This window comes from Octopus bimaculoides, chromosome 14 (assembly GCF_046866305.1).
Source record: "Octopus bimaculoides isolate indiv1 chromosome 14, ASM4686630v1, whole genome shotgun sequence".
NCBI classification, from domain to species: Eukaryota; Metazoa; Mollusca; class Cephalopoda; order Octopoda; family Octopodidae; genus Octopus; species Octopus bimaculoides.
The window spans coordinates 2,934,226-2,949,242 of NC_142941.1; the positions used below are offsets into that span (position 1 = coordinate 2,934,226).

Below are 15,017 nucleotides of genomic sequence, written 5' to 3' on the forward strand. Positions count from 1 at the left end.
ACATTAAACATAAAATGTTTACAACCAAATTATCATTATAGAGATACTTGGGATATTGATTGATCCAAGTTGTAATTTTGGGAGTCAACACCAGTAAATTTGAGAAGTGTATAGGAGAGAAATAATATTAACTCTAAATGCATGAATAGTAAACTATAAAAAGATAAGTAGTATTGTTAAATGAATAGAATGACAAAGTTTTAAAAAGGACAAGTTACAAAATTATCATCACAATGAAATTGCATAATATGAAAGTAATCCAGTTGTTTTTAAAGTCCTGGTTAAACAAACGTATGATTAAAGACGTTTCAACTGGAGCAGTCCATTTTTTTGGGGTTTGTCAGCTCCATTGTTCCTTGGACTAAATAATCCAATACATATTCAGTTTCAGTTAGTACTAAATATGGCAATTACCACTACTACCTACTACTACTACCATCCATAACAATTTCTACATTATGTGCTGCATCATAAAATCAGATGGTTAACAACACCTGGCTTCAGTGTGGACCATTATTACCTCTTAAAGCACTCAGTTTCAGTCCTGCTCTCAGAGGCTACAGCAGTCCACTTTCTGGTGCTATCTGCTCAGTGATCAGATTAAATGGTTATCTATCAGAACTATTTTGAATCACATGTTCAGACTGTTATGATTGTTCTCTGTCATCTCTTCAATATGCATTGACTCTCAAGCCACTGCTGCAGAAATTGGAGGTGTTGAACTGGGATACAATATATGGACAATATTGTAATGGTGTTGGATGACACAAAAGGAATCAACATCATTCTAAAGCAATTCCAGTTGGTGACAGGAGCAAAGATTGTTTTTGAGCAAGGGACACATTCCACTGCCCAAGCTGCCCAACTGTGCCAAAAACTTCAGTGCAGAGGGACCAAAATGCCCGATTGAAGATGCTCAAATTTGTTCAGTGTATATCTTCTACTATAGCTCTTGGCTGACCAAAGCCCTGTGAGTGAATTTGGTAGATGGAAACTGAAAGAAGCCTGTCATATATATATATATATATATATATATATATATATATATGTATGTATGTATGTGTGTGTGCATATGAATGTATGTATGTGTGTGCATTTTGTGTGTGTATGTGTGTGTGTTACTGCTTCCTTACCTTGACATTGCTTGATAATTGTGACAGGTAGAGCATCCAGCCACAGAAAATCTGCTTCAACAAATTTTGTCCAACCCATGCAAGCATAGAAAAGTGGGCATTAAAGCAATGATGATGATGACGATGATGATAGAATTATGAGAGCTACATTGCAAGGATAAAGTTCCATCCATCTTAACAATTATGCAATCATTTATAAGGAATATTACACCAAGGTTATCCTCAAATAGATCAATACATTTGATGAAGTAATATATACTGAAAAAACGTAAATCTAAGAGTGGGATGAAACATGCAAAATGGATAAGAGTTACAGTTACAGGTAATGAAATGGAACAAATCCATTTTGAACTGAATACCACATTTCAATAACAGAAAGCAGATCAGTATCTATCACATTTGTATATCTTCCCAGGGCTAAATACTTGAAAATAGATTTATTGTTGTAGTTAAAGAAGTAGCATGAATTTACTATGCACTGCAGTTTCATTAGCATTTAAATTAATATATTATCAAAAAGAAAAAAAACTTACATTATAAAAGCACGTATATTATTCATGATACATGTTAGAGGCAGAAAATAGCAAGTTACTACATAATCCTATAAACAAAATAAGAGCAAGGAAACAAACCATATATGGGCTAGCTTTCTAGTCTCTTAGACACTATGTAATAAATTAACTGACAAGTTAAACAAATGGACATTCTTAATAATGTTATATTGAGGTTGTTCAAAAATGACTAGCATGATAAAATGAGTAGAGCTAAGAATTTTTCTCAAAATCCATTAGGATAATAATAATTTATGTAATTGGTAATCAGGTAGACTATGTAACATCATGTTATAACAATTATAGAAATTCTTCATTGCAGCATTCTGATAATAGTCAAAGGAAGCAATGTATAATTTGAACCTGATGTCTTCCTTATGTGTCTGTCTGTGTGCATATATGGTTAATGATCTATGGACTCATTATATCTAACTGGAGAATGGGTAATAATCTGACTATTGTTAGAAAAGGTATCACATGGTCAAGCATTGGATTGAGGTTTCTTCTTACTCAAGCTAGCTGAGACAAACATACAAAAATGATAAATGGAATCTTCATTACGCGTGTGCATGTGTGTGTGCATGTTTCTGAGAACACTTTTTCAAATATTTAAGCAACAATATATTTGGAAAATTATTTCATCTGTTTTTTTTTTTGTGTGTGCACTGTCTAGTGGTAGTTGACTGTTCACTCAGCTTTGCATCAATGGAGAGAAGATAAAACTTAATGAAAAGGAATTCAAGCATAAATATATATATTATAACTTAGGTTGAAGCAATGTACATATAAAGATAAAAATTGATTGAATCATTGACTTGAATTAATATCATCATATCCAAAAGGGTAGAGGAGGGGGACATTTTATTCTTATTGTGTAGTAAGCCTTATTGATAGAACTATTATCATTATATTGGAGTAAAACTAAAACTCCTATCACCTTCATGAAGTTCATAGAATCAAACTTGGGTTAAACCAGAAGAAAATAATAATGATGATGATAATTTTCTAGAAAAACACAAAATTATAAGAAAAAAATATGTGATTATGCAGATGTAATTATGAAATGTATACAAAATATAAATATTTGAAAAAAAAATAATATAAATTGATAAATTGTAAAAGCAAAAGATATACCCAACTCAGAAATGATCAGAATATTCCATTCTACTTTCTACTCAACTAATTGCTGTCTTTCTAATTCAGCCAGTAAGCAAAAGTATTGGGTAAATTTATTGATACCATTCTCAGAGGGCACTTAACTATTTACCCAGTGAAAACAAAAAATATCAAATAACATGAATTTTCTTTTTCTTACACAACACCAAATATTTATAATTATCTACACTCACTCGAGTGACAGTTTTCAAGAGTTGAGCCCTTAATGAAGCTTCATAATAACAATCTAGTGTTTTTTTTTGTTTTGTTTTTTTTTTCACGAATGTTTTAAAAAAAAAACAAACAAACACAATACTAGATTGCTATTGTGATATATAAAATGTGAGCAGAAATGAGAGGAGACTGTTAGACAATCAAAAGATATTGTGAGCTTGACTGAAATTTAAAATATGAAAAGGAAAACAGAAAATGATATAGCTGTACAAGAACAAGCAGTCCAAACAAATCTTTTAAAGCAAAAATAACAGCAACTGTTTTGTTATATTTAAGATGTGTGGCAAAATATAAGAATATGACAATAGTTTGGTATGCAAAAAGAACAATTTCCTATCTCCAGAGACTTGTAGAAAAGACAATGATAGTAGAAGTAGAAAGCATTTATAGATGTTGCTACAATGTTTGATAGCAAAGTCAAAGCAGGGGAAATAGAAAAAGATTGAAAGTTTGAACTTGGTTAGAGAACAGAAACACCTAAGAAACCTGAAGAAACTTATCTATATTTTCATGTAAGCAGAGAGAAAAGTTTCAAAATTTGGTAGTTGTCTTTATCTATTGTCTAGTTTGGCTCTTGGACATCTTTGGTGGAGTCTGCTGTATTGTGAGCATTTAGTGAAGGTCTCTGGCATGAGGATAACTTCCTCCCTTCCTCTCATCAGTCACAAATGCTGCAGAAAATGTTTGTCCTCTTCTTTGTAAAACTCCTCTTTGAGAGTTGACTTGATTATGCAAACTGTAAAATATGAATCTACTGTTGTGATTCGATATGAAACTTTGTTACAACAACAGCAACAATGATTTGTTGCAATGATACAAATTTACAGAGGAATAGTCAACTGAATCAATCCACTGTAATTACTGATACTTATTTAACTTACTTTAGAATAATGGAAGTTAGCCTCAAAGGTTTTGAGTTCACTATGTAGAGGCAAGAAATAGATGGACTGTAATTGATATCAGCTAATGTTGTTAATTAGAAAGCAATTCACATTAATGACACTTTGAAACTATTTAAACTGGTTTGTTAAATGATTGAAAGATAATTATGTGTTTTTTTTCCATCTAACATATAACTGTATACTGTAAGTTCACAATTTTTTATGCTAATTCTTTTATGACAATATTTCTAATAGAGTACACTATGTGTTTCAATTAATTTTAAAAATCTAGAATTTAAAAGGATTTACAAAATTACTTCATTATTAAGCCAAAGAACAAAGTCATATAAAATAATATCAAGAGTTTTAAATTAAATATACACTCTTTCAAACATTGGGTTTGTATCAAAGAATCAGAAGCAGCCTTAGGCAGAGATTTATATAAAAAATAGCTATTGTTCCATTGAAATACCTTATCTTTTCATGTCACTATTTCTTTGAACAAAGAAAGAAAACAACTCATATAGAATCTATTTCCTCTCCTCTTTTCATATCCATTAGCAATGGATAGTGAAAGTTGCTATATAGTGTTTGATAATTGTACATTTTTTTGTCAACAGAAGTACAGTCAGCCAATAGTTGTGACATCTAGCGATGACCCTGTTATGATTCCTAACTATCTCAGTGATTCATTGGCAACTCTAAGAGACAGTCACCTTACTTTGGATGAGCAGTATAATGGACTTTATGAAGAAATACCTGCAATGTCAGGTAATTAGAAATATTACATTATCTCTTTAGTTTCCCTTCAACCATAACTTACCAATTTATCTTTAGTGTCAGACTTTAGCTGCACCTGTCATTAATTCCCATTGGTTCAGTTATGATCATTGCTATTAATATTAAATAGATGTGTTTATGCTTAGAAATATTTTCCCATCTTAGTAAATTCTAAGGTTGTAGAAGGAAGAATCTGTGCAGTGCTGGACTGAATGCTTTGTAGTTTAAAGTTTTAGTCTCTTTATGCTGAGGTAACTCCTCATCAGTGCTGACTTTCTCTTTCAGCATTCAAAGGTTGATGAAATAAGTACCAGTTAAATACTGAGGTCAATTTAAGAGATTATGACCGTCTGCTAATGTTAGAAACTATTATTTAAGCATTAGATATTAAGCTATTCTAATTATCAAGTTAATTAATTACTTGTCTATCTATCTATGTGCATATGCATGCATGTGTGTAGGAAGATATCTAGATGAATATGTAGAAAAGATTTCCAATATAGTTTTATACTACTAACCATTCTTTCTTGGCTCTTTGACTTTCAAAATCAATTTTTTTTGTGCAAAATTTAATTCTGACAAGTTTTATAAGTTGCCTTGAAGCTGTTGGTGAAACATTTCATTGGCAACAGAACATTGTTGCTGCAAGGTGAATTATCTCCATCATAACAAAGTTAGATGTAGAACAACAGAAGACAAGTAATTCTAAGTGTGTTGCAGCATATAGTAAATTTACATCTTACATTACAAATTTCCTTGTCAAAATGTTAGCAGGAAGATTACTTGGATAAATGTGTTGTTGAAGTCCCCCCTCCTACACAGACAATCCACCAACAAGGAAGCTTCTATGTAGTTTGAGCAGCTAGAAATAGCAGCTAATTTCTCTTCAAACCATGCCCTACCATCTAGAAAATATTGGGATGTATACATTATAAAATGTAATCCAAGATACACTAATCCTGAGAAAAGATGGTTTCTCCAAGGTTGGAATGCCTTTAATCATAAGTCCGCTAACTCAAGCTGAACTGGAGCTAAACAGTAACTGATAAACTTATAAGTATTTTCTTTTTCAAATTTGATATTTGCAAATGCCAGAGATTTTATTAGATTTTCCACATTATTTTATGAAAAATAAATTAATCAATGAAGCATTAACTTTATTTAGAAGCAGTTTCAGACATTCTTATACTTGTTCTAATTGTGACACAGTGTAAGCATCTATCCCTTCTGGCGGGTTTTTTATACGAGATTTTACACTAAATTTTGTTTAAGATTTTGAGTTATGAAAGTTTATCTAGTTTCATATGATGTGATTTAATTAAGTCAGTGTGGTAGAAAGTTCAATGGAGGAGTATAGATCTAGCCTGCATTAGTAAAGTTGGATTATCATTATCATAATCATCATCACCATCAGTCCGTTGTCTAAAACCCCATTTGTGTTATCAAGTGAGCAGCCAGCTTATTGATTTCTACATATAAGCTGTGGAAGACAGGTAAATAAGTTTATTCTGTGGAAAAGAAATAGTGATGCAAAAATCAGAGAAAGTTATTGGTATAAAAGTAAATTGGTAACTTCATTGGATGTATGAGTTTTATAACGTAGCTGTGCAGTGGACAGCAAACAGTAGTAATATATATTAATCACATAAAAGAGCTGCTGACAGACTGCTTCTATGATCAGATGTCTCTCGTTTAATTCTTTATCCTAACAAGTATCTCAAAGGCTACAGAAGCACCTAATTTGATTCAAGATCTGAACTCTTTTGTTTCCTTTTACTCTGTGAAGTATTAAAGTACTTTTCTACTCTAGCATCAACTCTTGTCAATGTTTCATTTGTATTCTTACATTGTCTTACAGTATAATCTTAAGATATTTTTTTGATATACTTTATTTATGACTAAGTCATTAATTTATCTAAAATTTATGTCATGGAGTACAAGCTTTAGTAAGCCACTGACAAAAAAAGGTTCTAAGTTTCACAGGGTAATTATTGATTAGGTCTGTCAACAAGGGCTTCAAATAGATTAGATTCCTTTGTAGTATGTGGTGAGAATGGAGGAGGATAGCTGCGTGAAAAAGTGCCACACCCTAACAGTTGAGGGAACCCGTGGAAGAGGTAGGCCCAGGAAGACCTGGGCTGAGGTGGTGAGGCAAGACCTTCGTACATTGGGCCTCACCGAGGCGATGACTACGGACCGAGACCTTTGGAAATGGGCTGTGCGTGAGAAGACCCGGCAAGCCAAGTAAGATCGTTGCCAGTGCCCCTGGACTGGTTCTTGTGCGGGTGGCACATGAGATGCACCATTTTGAGCGTGGCCGTTGCCAGTACCGCCTGACTGGCTCCTGTAGGATTTTCGAGCGAGATCGTTGCCAGTGCCCCTGGACTGGCTTGTGCGGGTGGCACATAAAAGACACCATTTCGAGCGTGGCCGTTTTCGTGCAGGTGACACGTAAAAGCACCCACTACACTCTCTGAGTGGTTGGCGTTAGGAAGGGCATCCAGCTGTAGAAACTCTGCCAAATCAGACTGGAGCCTGGTGTTGCCATCCGGTTTCACCAGTCCTCAGTCAAATCGTCCAACCCATGCTAGCATGGAAAGCGGACGTTAAACGATGATGATGATGATGATATATATGTATATATATATATATATATATGTATATATATATATATATATGTATATATATATATGTATATATATATATATATATGTATATATATATATATATATATGTATATATATATATATATATGTATATATATATATATATATATGTATATATATATATATATATATATATGTATATATATATATATATATGTATATATATATATATATATATGTATATATATATATATATATATGTATATATATATATATATATATGTATATATATATATATATATATATATATATGTATATATATATATATATATATATGTATATATATATATATATATATATATATATATATATATATATATATATATATATATGTATATATATATATATATATATATGTATATATATATATATATATGTATATATATATATATGTATATATATATATATATGTATATATATATATATGTATATATATATATATATGTATATATATATATATATGTATATATATATATATATGTATATATATATATATGTATATATATATATGTATATATATATATATATGTATATATATATATATATGTATATATGTATATATATATATATATGTATATATATATATGTATATATATATGTATATATATATATGTATATATATATATATGTATATATATATGTATATATATATATGTATATATATATATATATATGTATATATATATATGTGTATATATATATATGTATATATATATATATGTATATATATATATGTATGTGGGTGCGCTGAAAGTGTAGCTGCTAGAATAAGAATAGCCTGGGCAAAGTTTAGAGAGCTCTTACCCCTGCTGGCGACAAAGGGACTCTCACTCAGAGTAAAAGGCAGACTGTATGACGCATGCGTACGAACAACCATGCTACATGGCAGTGAAACATGGGCTGTAACTGCTGAGGACATACGTAAGCTCGCAAGGAATGAAGCCAGTATGCTCCGTTGGATGTGTAATGTCAATGTGAATACCCGTCAGAGTGTAAGTATCTTGAGAGAAAAGCTGAACATTAGAAGCATCAGTTGTGGCGTGCAAGAGAGACGATTGCGCTGGTATGGACATGTGGTGAGAATGGAGGAGGATAGCTGCGTGAAAAAGTGCCACACCCTAACAGTTGAGGGAACCCGTGGAAGAGGTAGGCCCAGGAAGACCTGGGCTGAGGTGGTGAGGCAAGACCTTCGTACATTGGGCCTCACCGAGGCGATGACTACGGACCGAGACCTTTGGAAATGGGCTGTGCGTGAGAAGACCCGGCAAGCCAAGTAAGATCGTTGCCAGTGCCCCTGGACTGGTTCTTGTGCGGGTGGCACATGAGATGCACCATTTTGAGCGTGGCCGTTGCCAGTACCGCCTGACTGGCTCCTGTAGGATTTTCGAGCGAGATCGTTGCCAGTGCCCCTGGACTGGCTTGTGCGGGTGGCACATAAAAGACACCATTTCGAGCGTGGCCGTTTTCGTGCGGGTGACACGTAAAAGCACCCACTACACTCTCTGAGTGGTTGGCGTTAGGAAGGGCATCCAGCTGTAGAAACTCTGCCAAATCAGACTGGAGCCTGGTGTTGCCATCCGGTTTCACCAGTCCTCAGTCAAATCGTCCAACCCATGCTAGCATGGAAAGCGGACGTTAAACGATGATGATGATGATGATGACTACAATAGTTAAAGAGTTTTCCTTTGTATTCGTGATAGAAAACAAGTGTTCATAATACATAAACAATATAAAAAGATGAAAGATGTGGGAATTTTTCTGGTGTTCTGCTTTGACACAGATGTGTGGAGCAGCTTCATTGTTATAGACATGTAAATTATGAGCAATACATGAAAGGTATATACATGGCATCCCCAATTAGACAATGATCTAATGTCAAAATCAGACTACTCCAAATCTTCTAACTACTATGTTATCATTGGTTACTGGCTAAAACGATTTTATTCATTATATTGATTTGAATAAAATTTACTAATTTATGTGACGGTATAGCTTCTTTGGGATGCTTTCAAATCAGGCAAAGATTATTAAACGTTCTAAAGACTTTTGGATAAAAAAATTATAAGGGGAGGGTAGCTTCAAAAGAAGTTTACATGCACAAAACCAAACAGTATTTCATTGTCATAAGAGAAAAGTTATATACCTCTATAGAGTGGAAGGGGACTAAATCTTCCTTAATATCAATTAGTAGAACAAGCTTGCTGGATATAGCTGAAAAAGTTCTCTCAAATAAAAAAAAAAAGGCAACACTTATGGTGCTATCTACTGTATTATTATTATTATTATTATTATTATTCATATGCTTAGCGGTATTTGGTCCATATTCATGTTCTGAGTTCAAATTCTGGGATCTTTTTTAAAACGGGGGCCACATTTTTCATTAATGTTTTACGTAGTGTTTTTGGTACGGAAAGACTTTCAAACTTCGTATACTTATCTATTTTGTGTTATAAAACAGAAAAATATTTTTGTATTCGAATTTATTTCATGTAAAAAATTGTCTTATTTCGATAATTTCAACCAATCACTGACGTCCATTCAGCCGATATACATTAAGTGCCGACTACATAAACAAATGATTCTTCGTTTTATTTGCTTTTTTCATTTTAAATTTGCTTTAACCCTAACCCTAACCCTAACCCCAACCCTAGGGTTAGGGTTAGGGTTAGGGTTAATTGTTTCAGAATCGTTTGTTTATGTAGTCGGCACTTAATGTATATCGGCTGAATGGACGTCAGTGATTGGTTGAAATTACAGAAATACGACAACTTTAACATGGAATAATTTATGGATTTCTTTTTTTTTTAAGAAGACTAAGAGAAAAAGATGTTTTATATGACACATTCTACCAGTGTTCCAAGTTTCAAAGTGTTTCGTTAATGAAAAATGTGGCCCCCGTTTTAAAAAGATCCAAATTCTGCTGAGGTCGACCTTGCCTTTCATCTTTACGGGATCAATAAAATAAGTACCAGGTGAGTGCTGAGGTTGATGTAACTGACTACTTCCCTCCCACCAAAATTCAGGCCTATAGTTGAAAGGATTATTATTGTTGATGTTGTTGTTGTGATTATTACTATCCACATCATCATCATCATCAAATGAGTTGTGTCGAAACATTAGAGTAACAGACTTAATGCTGCCTGATATCAAGGTCTTTTGATATTTAGAGTTTAAATTCTGCCTTTGTGCTTAAAATGGACTCTCACCTAACCAGGTTTTAATTCCCAATTATTGTTATCTCACTTTATATTGCAAATGTTCTTGACAAAAAAGCCATGAATATCACATAGTCATGCTTTTCTTTGCTATAAATCTGAAGACCTGTCATTATATTGGGAAAATTCAAGCAGTTGAACAAAATGACTGAAACTTTATCAACTAAACTGTGTTCAATCTAATTTTCAGGTATTCACATATACATGGATTGTTGTTGTCTGGTGTTTTGCGTGTCCACACGCACACACGCACACACACACACACACACACACACACACACACACATGTATACATACATATATAAATACATATATATATACACATACAAATACATATACATATATACACACATATACACACACACACACACATATATATATATATATATATATATATATACATACACACATATACACACACACACATTTATCTATCACACTAACCTTTATCATAAATGCAAAACTTGTTTGATTTAACTGTATATTTGTCTATGTGTGCATTTATGTATAGATGTTTGTGTATGTTAGTGTTTGTATGTTTCTATATGTGTACTTGTGCGGATATACATTCAACTAGTCCTCCATTATTTCTATACATGCATATCTAAGCACACAGCTGTCTTTTGTCTCTATATTTACATTTATGCGTCTCTGATTTGATTATCTCTCAAGGAGATTTCATTAATGCAAGCTATTTTCATGAATTTAGCTATCCTCTTTACTTCTGACCTCTTCAACTTTTCCATCTTAATGCCAGGATTGTCTTCTTACATATGTGGTTTTTAATTAAAAAAATACAATGAATACTGAGAAACAGGAAAATGGTGTTGGTTAGTTGTAATATTCAAATAAATTTAAAATTACAATGACTGATAAAGTTATGACACCATGAAAGGAACAACCTACCAAAGCTTTCTAGGCAAAGACACGTTGATCTCAGCACAATTCCAGTCATAAGCTACAACAGAAACTAAGTGTAATTTGCAGGCTTTCTGACTAGTTATCATGACAAATACTTGGTACTGTTCTCATTGACCCCTTTGCTTGTAATAATTCAATAACCAGATATATCTGATCTCTTTTCTGTGAATTTTCTCCCTATGTATACTTGAAACATTTCTCTGACACTATTGTTAACTATTCTCATTTACTATTTGGTGTCAGTATCCTTATTGAGTCATTCCCAGTTAATAGTTGAGTGCTTAGTGACTGGAACAATATTTTACTGTAAAAACATTTACTTTTGTATTATGCAAATATTCAACTTTGTAACAATTCGCTCATGGAGGAGAGAATAACGCTTGACATATAAGAGAGTGTGTGTGTGTGTGTGTGTGTGTGTATGTACACACACACACACACACACATGCATGCATGCACATACACACATATGTACATACACACACAACACATACATATTTATTTCATTTTAATAGCATCTGTAGTATATAGCCATATTAGCTGCATATACAAATAAAGGTGACATCTCTTAAAATCAAATCTTCATACAAACAACTTCAGAAATAAGCATATCTTTAATGAGAAAGAATGAGTGATGTGTGTGTGTGTGTGTGCGCATGCATGCAATGTGTATACTTAGCATGGACACTTCTCTGAATGGTGAGACATATGTACTTGTCAGAAATGTCAATTTGATATTCAGATGCTTCAATTAATTTTATATATGTATAATATATATATATATATATATATATATATATTTAATTCAATGTAGTTCACAGAATTCTGAGCATCTATCTATTTTGAAAGTGTCCAGAAAAATATATGCCAAAAGCCATTATATAGCATTTTTAAATTTTCAGAATATTTCATTATAGAAAAGTCAATACAGAAATAAATAGTACAGAGTGCATAGCAGCCATGCATGAAATGAAACAAATATTGAATGAAGCAATATACACACATAAATCTGTCTCTGTAACTGATAAACTTCTCAACAAGCCTCAAACATAATTTAAGTTTTCCAAATTTATTGAAGCATCATTTTTTTAAAATTATATCTCTTTTTTTATTTGGTGAGAATTTATTTTAGCACAGTAGCTAATATCTACACTCAGTAAATATCTACTTCGTTCTTGTCAATAGTTTTACTACATTTTCTAAAACAACAAACACTTTCTCAGATGTAATTTTTACCCAACTGATGACCTGTGGTTAACATACTTGGAGTTTAAAGAAGAAAGAAAACATTAGAAGCTTGTTTGATATGATTCTACCAAAATTTCAGCATAAACTAGAAATAAGTTTCGATTGTCCAATTAAAACGGAACAACCTTTCCTCATAGAATTCATAAACCCCTCAACTGTGCATTACTGACATTGTTTTACTATAGATATCACCTCTGTAAAACTAAAATGCGACATCATAATTTAGAACAGAAAATGTTTTAGAAGTTCTTTTAAATTCAGTTACTCAGGTTCATTTTACTACACAAAATACAATCAAAAATTATTTTGCCAGTTTGACAATATAGAAGCTTACTTCCCTCTATCTCTGTTATCTGAAATGAAAAGTGGATGTGTGAGCGTGTGTGTGTGTGTGTATGCCAGAAGATTTATATTGTACATAGATTGATGTCTGCAATGTGAGCTTGTTAATCTGATATCAATATGATCTAATGGATTTGATGTTGCACCTAACAGTGAAGGGAGCTGCTTAGAAGCTAATGTAATTGACTTGACATCAGAAACTGAGTTTATAAATTGGTGTCATAGAGAGTTGCTATTGAGTCATAGACCTTAGCTTAAGGCTACTACCCAGCATGATTGCTTCCATGGAGTAGGTTTCACTTCAATAAAGATTTGTCAAGATCTTTTACAGTCACTTTTACAATTTATTTATGATTGATGAAGATATTGTATAGCTTTTATGTCAATATCAGGTTTTGTTATTTTTCAGGAATCTACAATTTCAACCCAAGTATGTCCCCAAATTTTATGAAGAAATATCAACAGCACTGCTGAGGTATCTCTTTAGAAGTTACTTCTCCTGAAGGTATAAGTCTCCTTGATGCAGATATCTAATTAACAAACATTGAACAACAATGGGATTCCTTTCAGCAATAAACTGGAAATTAGTTTTATCTTAGATTCTCTGCATTGATGCATAAAAGAACTTTTACTTTGAACAATTATATATCAAGTGTCCACATCTCAAATTCTATTTCTTCCACTGTTTGTTGGCAAAGTGGATGATAGTGGAGGGAAGGTAATATATGCATTTCGCTTAGAAGGTAATAAAAATTCCAAGATTACTTGAAAAAATAAAGTTACTATGATAGAATTATATTGCTAACATTGTTTAGTAAACATGTACATAGTACTATGAACAACAAGAATTATCATTTCGTTCACCACAACTTTAAAATGAACAGCCAAAAGATTTTTTTAAACTCTGAGAAAATGAAAATGTAAAAAATAAAATATTCATTTGTAAATACAACGACTGTAATCTCTAATTGTCCAACACATTCTAAGTCATACTGTCTGGGTTAAGATACTTGCTGAATTTTGGTTCATATTACTTCTTTGTTGCTTAATCAATCTTTGTATACAATGAGAAAACATCATGGAAGGAAAAAAGAAAGACAAAGAAACAGAAAAAAAAAAGAAAAAAACTAAACTCACGTGAAACTACAATTGTCAAAAATCAAAGCCAATTCTACACATATTCTGATATTCATGATATATAATCCATTTACTATGTAATCTAATTTGACATTTATTCTATTTGATATATAATCCCTTTGATATCAATAATCTAATTTCATATGTAATCCTTTGTAATCAATTGAAAATTGAAACATATATTGTTTGTAAGTTGTCAAAAATAGTTGCATCAGATGTTCTTTCTAAAGCTAGCTTTGGTTAATGTATATTTTTGTTGATGGAAACTTTCTGCAATTCACTTCTGTTGTCATCAAAAGGATTTATCTATGGAAATATTGTATATCTAAATGGAACAGCAACAAATATAAAAAAACAAAAAAAAGACAGAGCTAAAAGAATTTCCATCAGACAAAAGGTCTGTGCAAAACAATGCATGTTTGAGATTCTTATCACTTGTCATGTGTGATATTATTGAATGATAGTATGTGATAATACATTGTAATACTCAGTTTACTGACAAGAAGATCATTAAACTAACACAACATTTACTAACTTATGAACTGCATACAACTGTATCTCAGTTAAAAAATAAAACTGTGATGTAGAAATCAAAAACATGACTATTTATACAAGCAAGCTAACAAGAAAAACAATAATAATGGTGGCAGTGGTAATGGTGGTGATGATGATGATGATGATGATGATGACTAAAACAACAATATCAACAACAATAATGCAGTCACTGATATTTGCAATGATTTTATAAGAATTT

The 15,017-nt window shown here is 32.0% G+C and overlaps 1 protein-coding gene across 1 annotated transcript in view; it reads left to right on the forward strand.

The window, feature by feature from the left end:
• LOC106867371 (cadherin-related tumor suppressor) overlaps positions 1–13,738 on the forward strand; it is a 90,090-nt gene extending 76,352 nt beyond the window's left edge. The window contains exons 6-7 of the mRNA XM_052972925.2: positions 4,575–4,725; positions 13,536–13,738. Coding sequence (XP_052828885.2) covers positions 4,575–4,725; positions 13,536–13,600 — 216 coding nt within the window. The 3' untranslated portion in view covers positions 13,601–13,738. The remainder of the gene's footprint in view (positions 1–4,574; positions 4,726–13,535) is intronic.
• Positions 13,739–15,017: the final 1,279 nt, after the last annotated feature.